This window comes from Notechis scutatus, chromosome 1 (assembly GCF_049901735.1).
Source record: "Notechis scutatus isolate UNSWTSFEM ecotype Mainland chromosome 1, rNotScu1.2, whole genome shotgun sequence".
NCBI classification, from domain to species: domain Eukaryota; kingdom Metazoa; phylum Chordata; class Lepidosauria; order Squamata; family Elapidae; genus Notechis; species Notechis scutatus.
In genome coordinates, this window is record NC_142009.1 from 319056369 (window position 1) to 319069831 (window position 13463).

The 13463-nt window shown below is 39.2% G+C and overlaps 1 protein-coding gene across 3 annotated transcripts in view; it reads left to right on the forward strand.

The window, feature by feature from the left end:
- MDGA2 (MAM domain containing glycosylphosphatidylinositol anchor 2) overlaps positions 1–13463 on the forward strand; it is a 584772-nt gene that overhangs the window by 271433 nt on the left and 299876 nt on the right. For 2 of the 3 annotated variants that reach the window (XM_087952463.1, XM_087952462.1), the window contains exon 4: positions 12873–13069. Coding sequence is in view for 2 of the 3 variants with exons in the window: in XM_087952462.1 (XP_087808588.1) it covers positions 12873–13069 (197 nt within the window). In the remaining variant the exon portion in view is untranslated. Of the gene's footprint in view, positions 1–12872; positions 13082–13463 lie in introns of all 3 variants that reach the window. The other variant, XM_087952461.1, reaches the window with a different exon arrangement.

Below are 13463 nucleotides of genomic sequence, written 5' to 3' on the forward strand. Positions count from 1 at the left end.
ACGGTAGGCACGATGGTGCACTTATGCACACCCCTTACAGACCTCTTAGGAATGGGGTGAGGTCAATAGTGGTTAGTTTGAGGTTAAAGGAGTGGGGGATAGAGGCTGTAACAACAGAGTCAGGTAGTGCATTCCAGACATTAACCATTCTGTTGCTGAAGTCGTACTTTCTGCAATCAAGTTTGAAGCAGTTTACATTGAGTTTGTATCTGTCGTGTGTCCTTGTATTGTTGTGATTGAAGCTGAAGTAGTCATTGACTGGTAGGATATTGTAGCAGATAATTGTGTGTGCTACGCTTAAGTCTAACCGTAGGCAGCGTAGTTCAAGGTTGTCCAAGCCCAAAATCTCAAGCCTGGTGATATAGTTATTCTGTTGCGAGCAGAGGGGTGTAGTACTCTTCTCGTGAAATACTTCTAGACTCTCTCGATCGTATTAATGTCTGATATGCAGTGCGGATTCCAGTGTAAGGCATCCAGAAAGTATCCATGATATCAATCACTCCGAGACGTTATCTCTCCAATTGATTTATTAGAAACAGATCTGGCATGTCAAAAGCAATTTCCCAAGTGAAAGCTTTTTTGCACGTTACACAGAAACCACTTTCTGTCCTCCCTTCTCTCCTCCCACTTCTACACTTCACAAATCACGAGAACCAATTAACTGCAACTGGTAATTCTTAATACGACATACAGAATAACCTTGAACTTTTCAACTCCTCTAACTCTCTAAAAAAAATGTGGCAGCTGAATTTCAAAGCTGACATCCAGACTGATGAGCTGTATTTGAGTATTGGTCTGGCAAAAGTTTTGTATGCTCTAGCTAGCAATTTGATATTTCCAGAAGAGAAGCTTCGTAAGATCACCTTTACAGCTCTTAATGCCTCTTTGGCAATGCTGTTACAGTGAGCTCTGGCACTTAGGTCATTTGATATGAGAACTCCAAGGTTCTTGACAGAGTGAGGATCATCAACGAGGCCATTCCGCCTAGTTTATATTTGGTGTACTGATTTTTTTTACCAATGTGTAGGACAGAGCATTTGTTGCTCGAGATTTGGAGTTGCCAGATGTTTGACCATTCAGACACATAATCAAGGTCACTTTGAAGGATAGTAGCATTGTCAGTGGTGTTGAAGAGGACGCAGTTGCTTATAAGGTGATCGCAAAGGTCATTTATATAGAGTATAAAGAGTGTGGGTCCTAGAACGCTGCCTTGGGGGACACCGCTATTAACAAGAGCAGGGTTCGATGTAGCACTCCCTATTTTTACTATTTTTTGCCTGTTTAACAGGAATGCAGTAATCTACTTATGGAGGGATCCGGAAATGCCGTATGAGTTTATTTTTAACAGTAGTTTGTCGTGTACCACTGAATTATGAAACTATCCCTATCTATTAATGCAGTCTAGTTCTCCACTGGCCTTTTTGGCAGCTGCAGCACACTGTTGATTCATACTTAAGTGATTGTCCACTAGGACTCCTAGATCCCTCTCACAGTTACTGCTGTTGAGCCTGGTACTACTTATTATATACCTGTACATATGATTTTTTTTGCCTAAGAATAAAGTATAATAAAGTATAAAGAGACAAACAACCTACTCTCCAATAAACAATTTGGTTTCAGGAAAAAACTATCCTGTAATCTGCAACTCTTACACTGTAAAAACATATGGACTACACAACTCGATCAGGGCAAAGCAATAGACGCAATCTACATAGACTTCTGTAAAGCCTTTGATTCAGTGGTACACAACAAACTACTCCTAAAACTAAAATCTTATGGTATCTCTGGACAATTGCATAACTGGATAGAAGCATTCCTGTCAAACAGACAACAAATGGTCAAAATTGGGAGTGTCCTATCAAATTCTGTATCTGTCAATAGTGGTGTCCCCCAAGGCAGTGTTCTAGGACCAACTCTCTTCATACTCCACATAAATGACCTCTGTGGTCATATTAAGAGCAACTGCGTTCTTTTCGTGGATGATGTAAAGCTGTTCAATACCACAGACAATACTGCTACCCTTCAAAAAGATCTTGACTATGTATCAGAATGGTCAAACAAATGGCAACTTCAAATCTCAACAAATAAATGCTCTGTCTTACATATTGGCAAAAAAAATCAGAAAATAAAATACAAGCTGAATAGTCAAGATCTTGTTCATGATCCAAGCTCTGTAAAGGACCTTGGAATACTCATCTCTAATGCTCTAAGTGCTAGAGCCCACTGTAACTACATAGCCAAAAAGGCATTAAGAGTTGTTAACCTAATCCTACGTAGCTTTTTCTCTGGTAATATCACACTACTAACTAGAGCATACAAAACATTTGCTAGACCAATACTCGAATACAGCTCATCAGTCTGGAACCTACATTACGTGTCTGATATTAACACAGTTGAGAAAGTCCAGAAATATTTCACAAGAAGAGTTATCCACTCCTCTACTCGTTGCAGAATACCTTATGCCACCAGACTTGAAATTCTAGACGTAGAAAACCTAGAACTACGCCGCCTTCGGTCCGATCTAAGTATAGTATATAAAATCATACACTGCAATGTCCTACCTGTCAATGAATACTTCAGCTTTAACCATAACAACACAAGATCAAACAATAGATACAAACTCAAGGTTAATCGCACCAAACTTGATTGCAGGAAATACAATTTCAGTAACAGAGTGGTCAATGTCTGGAATACTCTACCTGATTCTGTGGTTTCTTCCCCAAACCCCAAAAACTTTAACCTTAGACTGTCTACTATTGACCTCACCCCTTTCCTAAGATGTCTGTAGGGGGCATGCATAAGCGCACCAACGTGCCTACCGTCCCTGTCCTATTGTTTCTTTTATTTTTCTTATATGTACCCATTTCATGTATTCATAACTATGTATATACTTATACCTATTATCTTGTAAGCAATTGACAAATCAAATAAATAAATAAATAAAATAAAGTATTTTGCCTAAGTATTCTCACCACTAAATTGCATTTTGTTGGATAAAGCCCAGTGTTCATGTCAATCAAGATGCTTCTGGATCTTGAGCCTATCTTCTAAAAAGTGTTGGCTATTCTTCCCAGCTTGGTGTCAACTGCAAAATTGATAGGTTCCCCTTCTATCCTCTCATTAATGAAGATGTTGAAGACTGAACCTTGTGAGAACCTCACTGCATTCTTCCTTCCATGAAAGTTTTCTGCAGATGGAAATGTCCTTGCAGGAAGGACAGGAGGTCCTTCAGCTTCAAAGAAAAAAAAAGTGAATTCTCATTTATAAGAGTGTGCTACAAAATAGAATAGTTCTGTTAAATTTTAAGAGAACTCCATACATTATTAGTTGTGCATATTAGCAGTAAGATTTTTCTTTCTGGATACTCATTCCTAAGATCTGTTTTCTCCCCGTTTTAAAACTGATGGTATAGCAATTAGTGCAATAAAACATATTAATTAGTTCTTTTTAAAATGGAGACAAAATGCAAATGATCTCTCCAGCCCATTAATTTATATCTTTTTATCCCAGTATTTAACTGTTGTAAACAAGGCTGTTTTTGTCAGACCTCTGGCTAAGTTTACAACTCTGCTCCAACAGGGACACTGTGTATTGCTTTGGGGACCAAACTATTAGAAACCATCTGTCCATATTCTGTATCTTGAATGATAATACAGAGGGTGGAATTGGATTGTAAACAAAGCACTTAGTCTATAACTCATGAACAGCCCAGGTCAATGATAAATTTCTCTCTCTCTCTCTCTCTCTCTCTCTCTCTCTCTCTCTCTCTCTCTCTCTCTCTCTCTCTCTCTCTCCCCCCCTCCCTCCCTCCCCCACCCTCCTTCCCTCTCTCCCCCACCCACCTACTTTCATCTATCTGTCTATGTATCTGTCATTGATCTAACTTAAAATGTATCTAAAGAAGTTTATAGCAGTCCATTTGTTTTGTACACACCAGGGGAAGCAAAATAGGAGAAATGTGACACTTCACACTTGTGTTGTGATTCCTGCCCTTTCTAAAGGGCAGGAATCAGAACAAAGGTGTGAAGCATCACATTTCCAAAGCTGGCCCCCTGTGGTGAGAATGAAACCTTTAGATTTATTTTCTTGCTTTTCCTCCCTGGGCCACAACAAGAGATGTAAAATTAATCTTTCATCCGTTTCTTTTTGGCTGAAACACAGCTTCTATTATAGCATGGCTAATGGCAATTAATAGAGTCCAGCAAAACACCTTGTTCTCTTGAAAAGTGAGTGCATCAGGGAGATTAGTTACTGTTTTTAAAACAAAGTGTTGCTTTTACAAATGTATTAGAAAAAAGTGACTAGGTAAAACTGGATAGCAAAAGACACAAATTGCAAGTATTTAACTTAATAAAAGCTTCTATGAAACTACTAAGTTTTGATTTATGTCATGTTAAATTACAAACATATTATTTACATCTAGATTACAACTAGATTTACAACTGTCTACTATTGACCTCACCCCTTTCCTAAGAGGTCTGTAGGGGGCGTGCATAAGCGCACCATCGTGCCTACCGTCCCTGTCCTATTGTTTCTCTTATTCTTTTATTTTTCTTATATGTACCCATTTCATGTATTCACAACTATGTATACACTTATACTTATTATCTTGTAAACAATTGGCAAATCAAATAAATAAAAAATAAATAAATAAATAAAAATAGATAGTCCTCAATTTATGATCACATTTGGGACTAGGATTTTGATTGCAAAGCAGTTATAGTTGTTAAGAGAGTCATCACATAACCCAACCAAATTTTACAACCATTTTAATGAAGTCATTAAGCAAATCATCACAGTTGTTAAGCAGAAAAACACGGTTGAATCTGGCTTGCCTGATTTATTTTTTTATTTTTTTAGAAGTTGGCTGTGAGGGTCACAATTCATGATCAGAAGACATTGCAATCGTAATCATCAGGTGTTGATTGCAAAGGACATGAATTTGCATTCACATGACTACAGGAGTGGTATGATGAGTGGTCAAATATAATTTCAAGGATGAATCATAAGTCACTCTTTCTGAGGCCATCGTAATTTTGAAGTAACATTAAATAAATGGTCATATGTTGTGGACTATCTGGATATATTTTACATAAAAATGAATTGAAAATCCATGGAAATTGTGATGAGTGCACAAACATCCACCGTCAACAATAATAATAGTAGTAGTAGTAATAGTAGTAGTAGTGGACATGATTGAGTTGCTAAATTAATCAACTAGTCATTATGTAAAAAATATGCCCTACCTGTATCTGAAAAGTCATGGGAACACAAAGTGGAAAAAGTTGTCGAAAATGAGACAGTGAAGATCTTGAGAGACTTTTGGATACAGACGTATCGCCATTTGGAACACAACATGCCAGATATTATGTCTGCTGATGGGCAAACCATACAATTTATTGATATTGCTGTACCAGGAAATGCCAGAGTCGAAGAAAAAGAACTGGAAAAAAATCACGAAATATTGCGACCTGGCCATTGAAACTATGTGCTTATGGATGAAACAGGTAATAGTGATACACATTGTCATGGGGGCACTTGGTACCATGTCACAGAATTTTACAAAATACATCAAGAAATTGCAGCTTTCTGCAATAACACCGGCGGAACTGCAAAAAACTGCACTATTTGGAACTTTGTATATTTCAAGAAGATACTTGGTTGATACCTAGAATGCTGGTAGCAACACATTTCAACCATTACCACCAGTCACAGGTATTTGTCATACATTTTTTAATGTTCAGTTGACTGAGTTTCATGTTTAATGAATAAAAGATATGATAATGGTGGTGATGATGATGATGATGATGATGATGATGATGATGATGATGATGATGATGATGATATATCATGGTGTCTCCTGATGCAGCAATATCGCTGTTCCAGGAGACGCCAGAGTTGAAGAAAAAGAACTAGAAAAAAATAAAGAAATATTGCGACCTGGCCATCGAAACTACACGATTATGGATGAAACATGTAACAGTGATACCCATTGTTATTGGGGCATTTGGTACCATGTCCCAGAATTTTACAAAATTCATCAAGAAATTGCAGCTTCCTGGAATAACACCCGGCGGAACGGGAAAAAAATGTGCTACTTGGAACATCGTACATTTTAAGAAGACACTTGGTTGACACTAGGATGCTGGCAGCAACCCGTATCAACCATCAGTGCCAGTCAATGTTCAATTGACTGAATTTAATGTTTAATGAATAAAAGAGGTAATAATGTCAGCATACATATATAGAATAACTGTAAACTGATCTGAGCAAGGATGCTCAGTGTCTCTGCTGGTGAGCTTCCCAAATTCTCTAGCAGTTGGCCAGTGTAAGACCTTCCTAAAGCCTTCAGAAATGCCCATGATACAAATGACCTGGTTGCCCCTTTTCCTAATCAACAGAGTCACCATCATATATTTGAAGCACAGAATTGAAGATAGCTAGGATTATATTCCAACACTCATTTTTATATCCCAGATGCTGCAAAAGGGACCGAGAGCTTATCGCTTGGTGCCCCATTTTCCATTTCTGAAACTGTAACAAAAAAAGAAAAAAAAATCCATAATGACATAATCAAGGTGGACATTTTGGTGAAGAGATTCAGAGGAAGAAGAATTAAAATTTTCTGCCATGTTGCTATGGTAGGAATGAAAACCTAAATAACCATAGACATTTCATTTTCACTCTATCCCTGTAGAACTCTGATTTGCTCTCAAGTGATACAACGGGTAGCTTAATTGTATAACTGACCAATGACTTAAACAGAAGAGACTATCTATAGCTCAAAGTTGAACTATGAAATTATTGGTGCTCTTTGAGCTTTTTTTTTTTGCTTACAGTCATTTCATTATCTAACTACAAGTAGTCCTTAAGTTATGTCCATTTGTTCAGTGACCAGTCAAAGTTATGATGGCATTGAGCAAGGTGACTTATGATCAGTCCTCTACATTCTGACCATTGCATTGCCTCCACAATCATGTAAGTGCCATTTGCAATGTCCCCTGGCAGATTCCCACAAAATCAATGGGAAAGTAGGCAAGGAAGGTTACATATAGGTAAGTCTCTCCCTCCCTGACCTTTCTTCACTCGCACACCCTGTGCCCTCTTTCCCAGCCTCCCTGCACGTATGCACATATGTGCTTCCACCAGCACCCTTCATCCCAGACCTCCCTGCCTCTTTCCCCAGCCTTCCTGTTCTTGCACACACCGCCCCCCTCCTTCCACAGCCTTCCTGATTTTGCAATTCATCACAGCATCCCCCCTTTCCCATCTCCCAAGGTCATTCTCACATCCCATTACATCTTGGGAAGGGACACTGTGCTTCATCATTTTGCTGCCCAAGTCTTCCATCCGTTCCCTTTCAGCTTGAAGGCAAGCTTAACAACACATCACTAAAATCAATTCTAACAATATTCTAGAGCCCCTGAACTCAAGGTAGAAATATTATCAGCCTCTTTGAAAGAGAAGAAAACTTTGGGGAAGCTAGAGGCCAGATTTCAGCATTGCATGATCTCTTTTTTTCTTCCAGGTCCTCAGGGTTAGCCCCAATGTCAAAGGGGAAGCTGGGTATTAAAATCTACAGAAAGTTAGCAGAGGCGACGATGCATTTAGTAAGTTAACCATTTCAAAGTTTCTTCAAAGCTCAGGGAGGCAGTCTGCTGCCACAGATGGTTGGACAGGCAGGGCAGCAATTGGCAGCAAGAGGACTGAACATTGAGGAAACTTAATCCCCGTATTTCACAGAGGAGGATTGGCTGGCCTTTTAATGGAGGCTTCCCTCTGGAGCCTGACACAAATTTCAGGCATTGTTCCAGAGCCGAAACTAGTGGCTTGTGATAGGTCCAGAGAGGATGATACTGTAGAAGATGGGCTAAGAATATTGGCGTTCTGTGAAAATATATCTTGTGCTAGAAAGGAAATAAAAGGAAGCAAATTTAAACTCTGTGTTTCAATCTTGTGTGCGTGTGTGTTTGTGTGGTGCTAATTGATAATCTAAGGATCGGGAAGCTAGAAACCAGTGATTGTTTTTTTTTCTCTCTCTCTCTCCTGATGACCTGTAATTATTAAGAGAATTAAGTTGCTCTCTCCTGTTGTTTCTACTGACGTTTCTCATCACTCAATAGCACCTCCAGTTTTTAGGCTCATCTTCCACAAGTATTCAGCTGAATAAAGATGGGCCTCCTCAAAGCAAGAGGGAACCCTGAACACACTTTGACACTCATAATTATATATTTGCTATATTTTCCACTCCTCCCCACCCAGAAGGACTGGCACACCTCACCCAGACAAGCCAGCATACTCTAGATAAGATAAGATAAGTACGTAAATGTCCTCCCGTGGAAGTCCTCTGAGGATAAAGGTATCATCTCAGGGATCTTGGGTGTTTCCTGAGGAACTTTCCATGACCTTGAAGGCCTGCAGAGGCAATGATGACATAGATATTGGCACATAGACTGTCAATAAAAACATTAAATTCCTGGTCAACAGATCCAGTTAATTTAATTATGTAGTTTAGGTTTATTACATGCATAGCCTCATGTATTGGTCTACATCACACAGAACCTCCTCCCTTTAGAATGGTGAGTCATACTGTTTGGATAGGATAGGATTTTCAAGGTAACTAAAACGTGCCAGATTGAGAATGACTGATTTAGATTCAAAAGGAAGAATTAACTCCTCAGCTCTAGCTAAATTAGGATAAATCCTTCAGAAACCTTCAATTATTGCCTTCTGTTACAGCATTTAGTTCCTTCAGTACATTGTTGGTTTTACTCTCTTGTGTGAACCAGGGGTCCTCAACCCCCAGTCCGTGGACTGTCACCAGGCTGCAGCATGCCAAAAACTGAGCCGCAGAAAAAAGCAAAGCCCCATCCGTGGGATGCAGGCAGCACATGAAATCATGCCCCCTCCGGTCCGTAGAAAAAAACTCTCTCCACTCCTGGGTGCCCAAAAGGTAGGGGGCCGCTGATATAGACATTGACCAAATACTGCAAAAAGGCCAGCTCAATGGTATTTTGCTATCAACAGATATTCACCAATGTGTACTTCATGAGTTATTATTCCAAGACTTCTTTTTTATTTAGGTTTCATCAAGGTGAATGTCATCATTTTGACCTTATCTAGGGGTGGGATTCAAAATTTTAAACAACCAGTGGGCGTGGCTTAGGTGGTGGATGTGGCTTGGTGGTCATGTGACTGGGTGGACATGGCTTGGTGGTCATGTTATTGGCTGGGTGTGGCCAACCTAATATCACTCACATCGAGGCACGCATCTCCTCGCCTGGCCTCTCATGACTGTGGAGATGCTGCAACAGTCATAAGTGTGAAAAATGGTCATAAGTCACTTTTTTCAGTGCCATTGTAACTTTGAATGGTCACTCCACACAAGCAAAGTACCAGCAAAGGAGGGGGAAAAAAACTCCAGAGAAGTTCCAGATACAGAAAGTCTAGTCGTGCCAAGAATGTAATAAGGGATAACGGAGAGGCAGTTTCTGTAAGCAACACCAGAATGTTTCCTTCCTGCCTTCCTTACAGGATTAGGCCAGTAATTTCTTCTAACAACCAGTTCTCTGAACTGCTTAGAATGTTAACAACTGGTTCTAGCGAATAGGTGTGAACTGGTAGAATCCCACCCCTGACCTTATCTGGACTCAGAAGCTGAGCAGATTCAGTTTAGTTCAGGGGTGTCAAACTGAATTTCTTTGAAGGACGGATCAGCATTGTAGTTCTCCTCCATGGGCTGGCTGGGGAGGGAGGGGGACGCATGCCTCCTTCAGCACTCTGTCAGCCAAAACAGAGCACAGGGGGACCACATGTGACACCATACCTGTTTTGGCTGGCAGGGTTTTGCAAGAGGCTGTCCAGGCTGAAAATGGGGCACAGGGGGCTGCATGTGGCCTCCCTACACCCTGTTTTGTCTGCCAGAGGCACTGCAGGCCGTTTTTTTTGCTATTTCCAGGACAGCCTCAAGGGCCAGATTTTAAGCACCCTGCAGGCTGGATCTGGTTGCAGTGAACCGAGATCATGCAATCCCCTTTTGCAACCTTCTGTTATTTGTAAATAACAAGTTAAGCAATGGAGGTTTCTTTCTTATTTTGAAATGAAGGTTTTTAATGTTCATAAATTAGTCACTCAAAGTCACATCGACCTGTGGGAGCCACGGTGGCTCACCTTGGTAAGACGCTGGGCCTGCACTCCGCTGAGGTTGACAGCTCAGCGGCTCGATTCCCATGAGCGTATAAACCATGGAGGGACAAGAAAGGAGCCTCCCACGATTGCCTACTGGCATTCAGGCATCCCAGGGGCAAAGATAACACTGCTCAAAAAAATTCCTTTCACAGAGGCAGCCAGCTGCCTTGGTGATCCTTGGATAACACGTGCCACACGCTAAATAAATAAAATAACCTCGATCTGTGAGATAGGCAGTAAATACATTTAATAATTAATAAATAAATATGCCCAGACATTATCCCCAAAAGAAATTTATTTGAAAATATTTTTTTTGCAAGCTTGTCTTTTATACATCTCTCCTTATCCCCTTGATTGCTGAATGGATGCCTACCTGTGTATATAATACCTATGCACAGAATATATAATCCATTTTCACCTCATTTATCTTGCTCGCAACTCTCTGGCCCTACAACCAAGAAACTTTTAACAGCATTGCAAAAAGCATTCAGCCATAAAAGCCTGATAGGTTTTTCTCACACTGATCTTATTTCTTGGCTTACCTGCATTTACTTAAGCGTCTAAGTCTTATGGCTCCTTCAACATAAATTCATTTTTCTGTCTCTTCTTCAAGATCCTAGTTCATTATGGCTACAACTCGGGTGAGGTCTCTCCAGATTTAAGTAAATTTAACTGAAAAAGTTCACATTGAAGTTTATTGCCTCGTACAGCCAACATGGATAGCTGTAAGGGTGAGGGAGATTTGCTGTAAATCCTGAAGAGAAACTTGGTTTGATCACCAAATGGAGAGGCTTTTATTAATGGGAGGGAACCTTGGCATTTTGTGCATGTCCATTCTCACCAATACTTTTTCATTAATAGCAAACTCAGGGGCAAGCAACTTGTTAGTTTGGAAGAAAAATCGAACAATCTATAAAGAATACAATGGTTCTTTTATGTTTGAGGAAACTTCCTGGATGTTCAAATATTAGTAGGCTTTGTAAGACCTGACCATGCTCATTGATTTTCAGGAAGTCTAGAACATTGAAAATGCCACTTGGAAAAATAATAATGGCGTGGGAGTGGGGTTAACCTGAATTGGCTACCTGATTAGTTAATTAATGAGGGGCTGCCTCAGAGAGGAGGGGGCCAAGCTATTTTCCAAAGCACCTGTAGGCCAGACAAGGAATAATGGATGGAAACTGAACAAGGAGAGATTTAACCTGGAAATAAGGAGAAACTTTCTGACACTGAAAATAATCAACCACTGGAATAGCTTGCCCTTGAAAGTTGTGGGAGCGCCATCACTTGAGACTTTCAAGAAGAGATTGGACTGCCATCTGTCAGAAATGGTGTAGGGTCTCCTGCTTGGGCGGGGGGGTAGGACTAGATGTCCTACAAGGTCCCTTCCAACTCTGATTATCTGTTATCTATTATCTTATCTGTAATATTGTTCATTGGCTGGAATCCCTAGATCAAAATAATTTGTAATGTGTCAAACTATATTTTAGATCCCTTGGAATACTAGTTTTATGTTGTAATTTGGCTTTGTCAAGGTTCTTTCTTTATCTTCCTAGCACTTGCAGATACTTTTTATCTTACAAATGGATATGCTTTGCACATGAATCTATTATGAAATATATCCTGCTGTTGAAGAACTGAAGTCTGGGAAGTTATAAATCAGCCAAGGAGCACATCAAAAACTGAAATGTACCCAGTGAATTTTATGGGCTTAAGACAGGCTTCTTAAACTGCAGTGCCGTGCTCCCCCTAAAATCAATGAATTGGTGTCATATTCACACAAATCAAATGGATGATCTCTCCATTGATCTCACTGATCTCCACTCACATTCAGTAGTTATGAGTTCTCCCGTATAGGTAATGTGTTCAAAAGTCAAATATTAGAGGAGCTAATGGCTGGGTGGAAACCAAATTAAAAGATAAAAATATGCTTATTTTCAACCATGCTTGGTAAAAATAACTAATATATTAAAATGTATCATTGATACATTGATTTTGGGACATTAAAGTGTTGATAATGATTCAAATTGAAGGGTAGTAGTTTAACCTTCTCCTAAACTGGAATTCTCAAGATGTGTGAAAAGATAATTCCTATAATTGCTAATGGGTATTATATTTATTGTAAATTATGGAATTTGTTGTCCAAAAGCAAGGAAACCAAGTCAGGCAATATTTCATTAGAGAGATAGAGGAATGAATCAACTGAAAACTTTACAAGGGTCTCTTGTAAAATCTCATTCCTTGACATTTGAAGGGGGATTCCCAGCAAAATAGCTATTTTTATTTCTTCAGAAATGAAGACATATTTAAAGTTGGTTGGACCTCTCATTACGGTTTCATCATGATTCCATTTATAAAGAAATCTATGAATATTGATTAGTTTTTAACAAAGCAAAAAAACAAAAACAAAGCAAAGTTTAAAAATAATATTCTCAGCCATTTTTTCATGCCAAATTCATGTGAATTTGAGCTAATCCTCTTTTTCAGCAATGCAACTGTTATCATCATATTTGGAAATACAAGGTTTCAGAGCCAGACTTTTCATGTCTAAGCACTCAAACTTCCTACCTGAATGAACAAAGCAGTCAGTTTCCTTGTTTCCTTGTTACTATCTTTTTAATACACACACAAGGTTTTTTTGTTCTGTTTTAATCTTTTGCTTTCTTCTTTCTTTGTGTTCCCAGATTTGGATGATCCAATTGTGACAGTTCACCAGAGCATTGGTGAAGCAAAAGAACAGTTTTACTACGAGAGAACTGTGTTTCTTAGGTGTGTAGCCAATTCCAACCCACCTGTTCGGTACAGTTGGAGGCGAGGACAAGAGGTGCTATTACAAGGATCCGACAAAGGTGTTGAAATTTATGAGCCCTTCTTTACGCAGGTAGGGATCAAGGTACAGTCATATTTTTGTCATTATTTTTCCCCTAGGGGAAATAGGGGAATAATCATATTTTCTCTTCAAACTATGATGTCCATTACAAAGTAATTGTAATTTTTTATAATTTCATTACTAAGTAGTATTGAGGATCATTTTTTTAATCTTTAAAAATTTATGCAATCTGGATAAGTGTAATAATGCCCAAAATGCATTTTTAAAATTCTTTTTTTAAAAATACTGTGATGCTTTTTTGTGCTGTACAAGATATCTATATAGGACAGAATGTGATGGGAGGAGCACACATTCTAAATATATGAATATAGGGTGTCACAGTGGTTGGAATGCAGTATTGCAGGCTAATTCTGCCCATAGTCTGCAGTTCGATCCTGACTGTCTC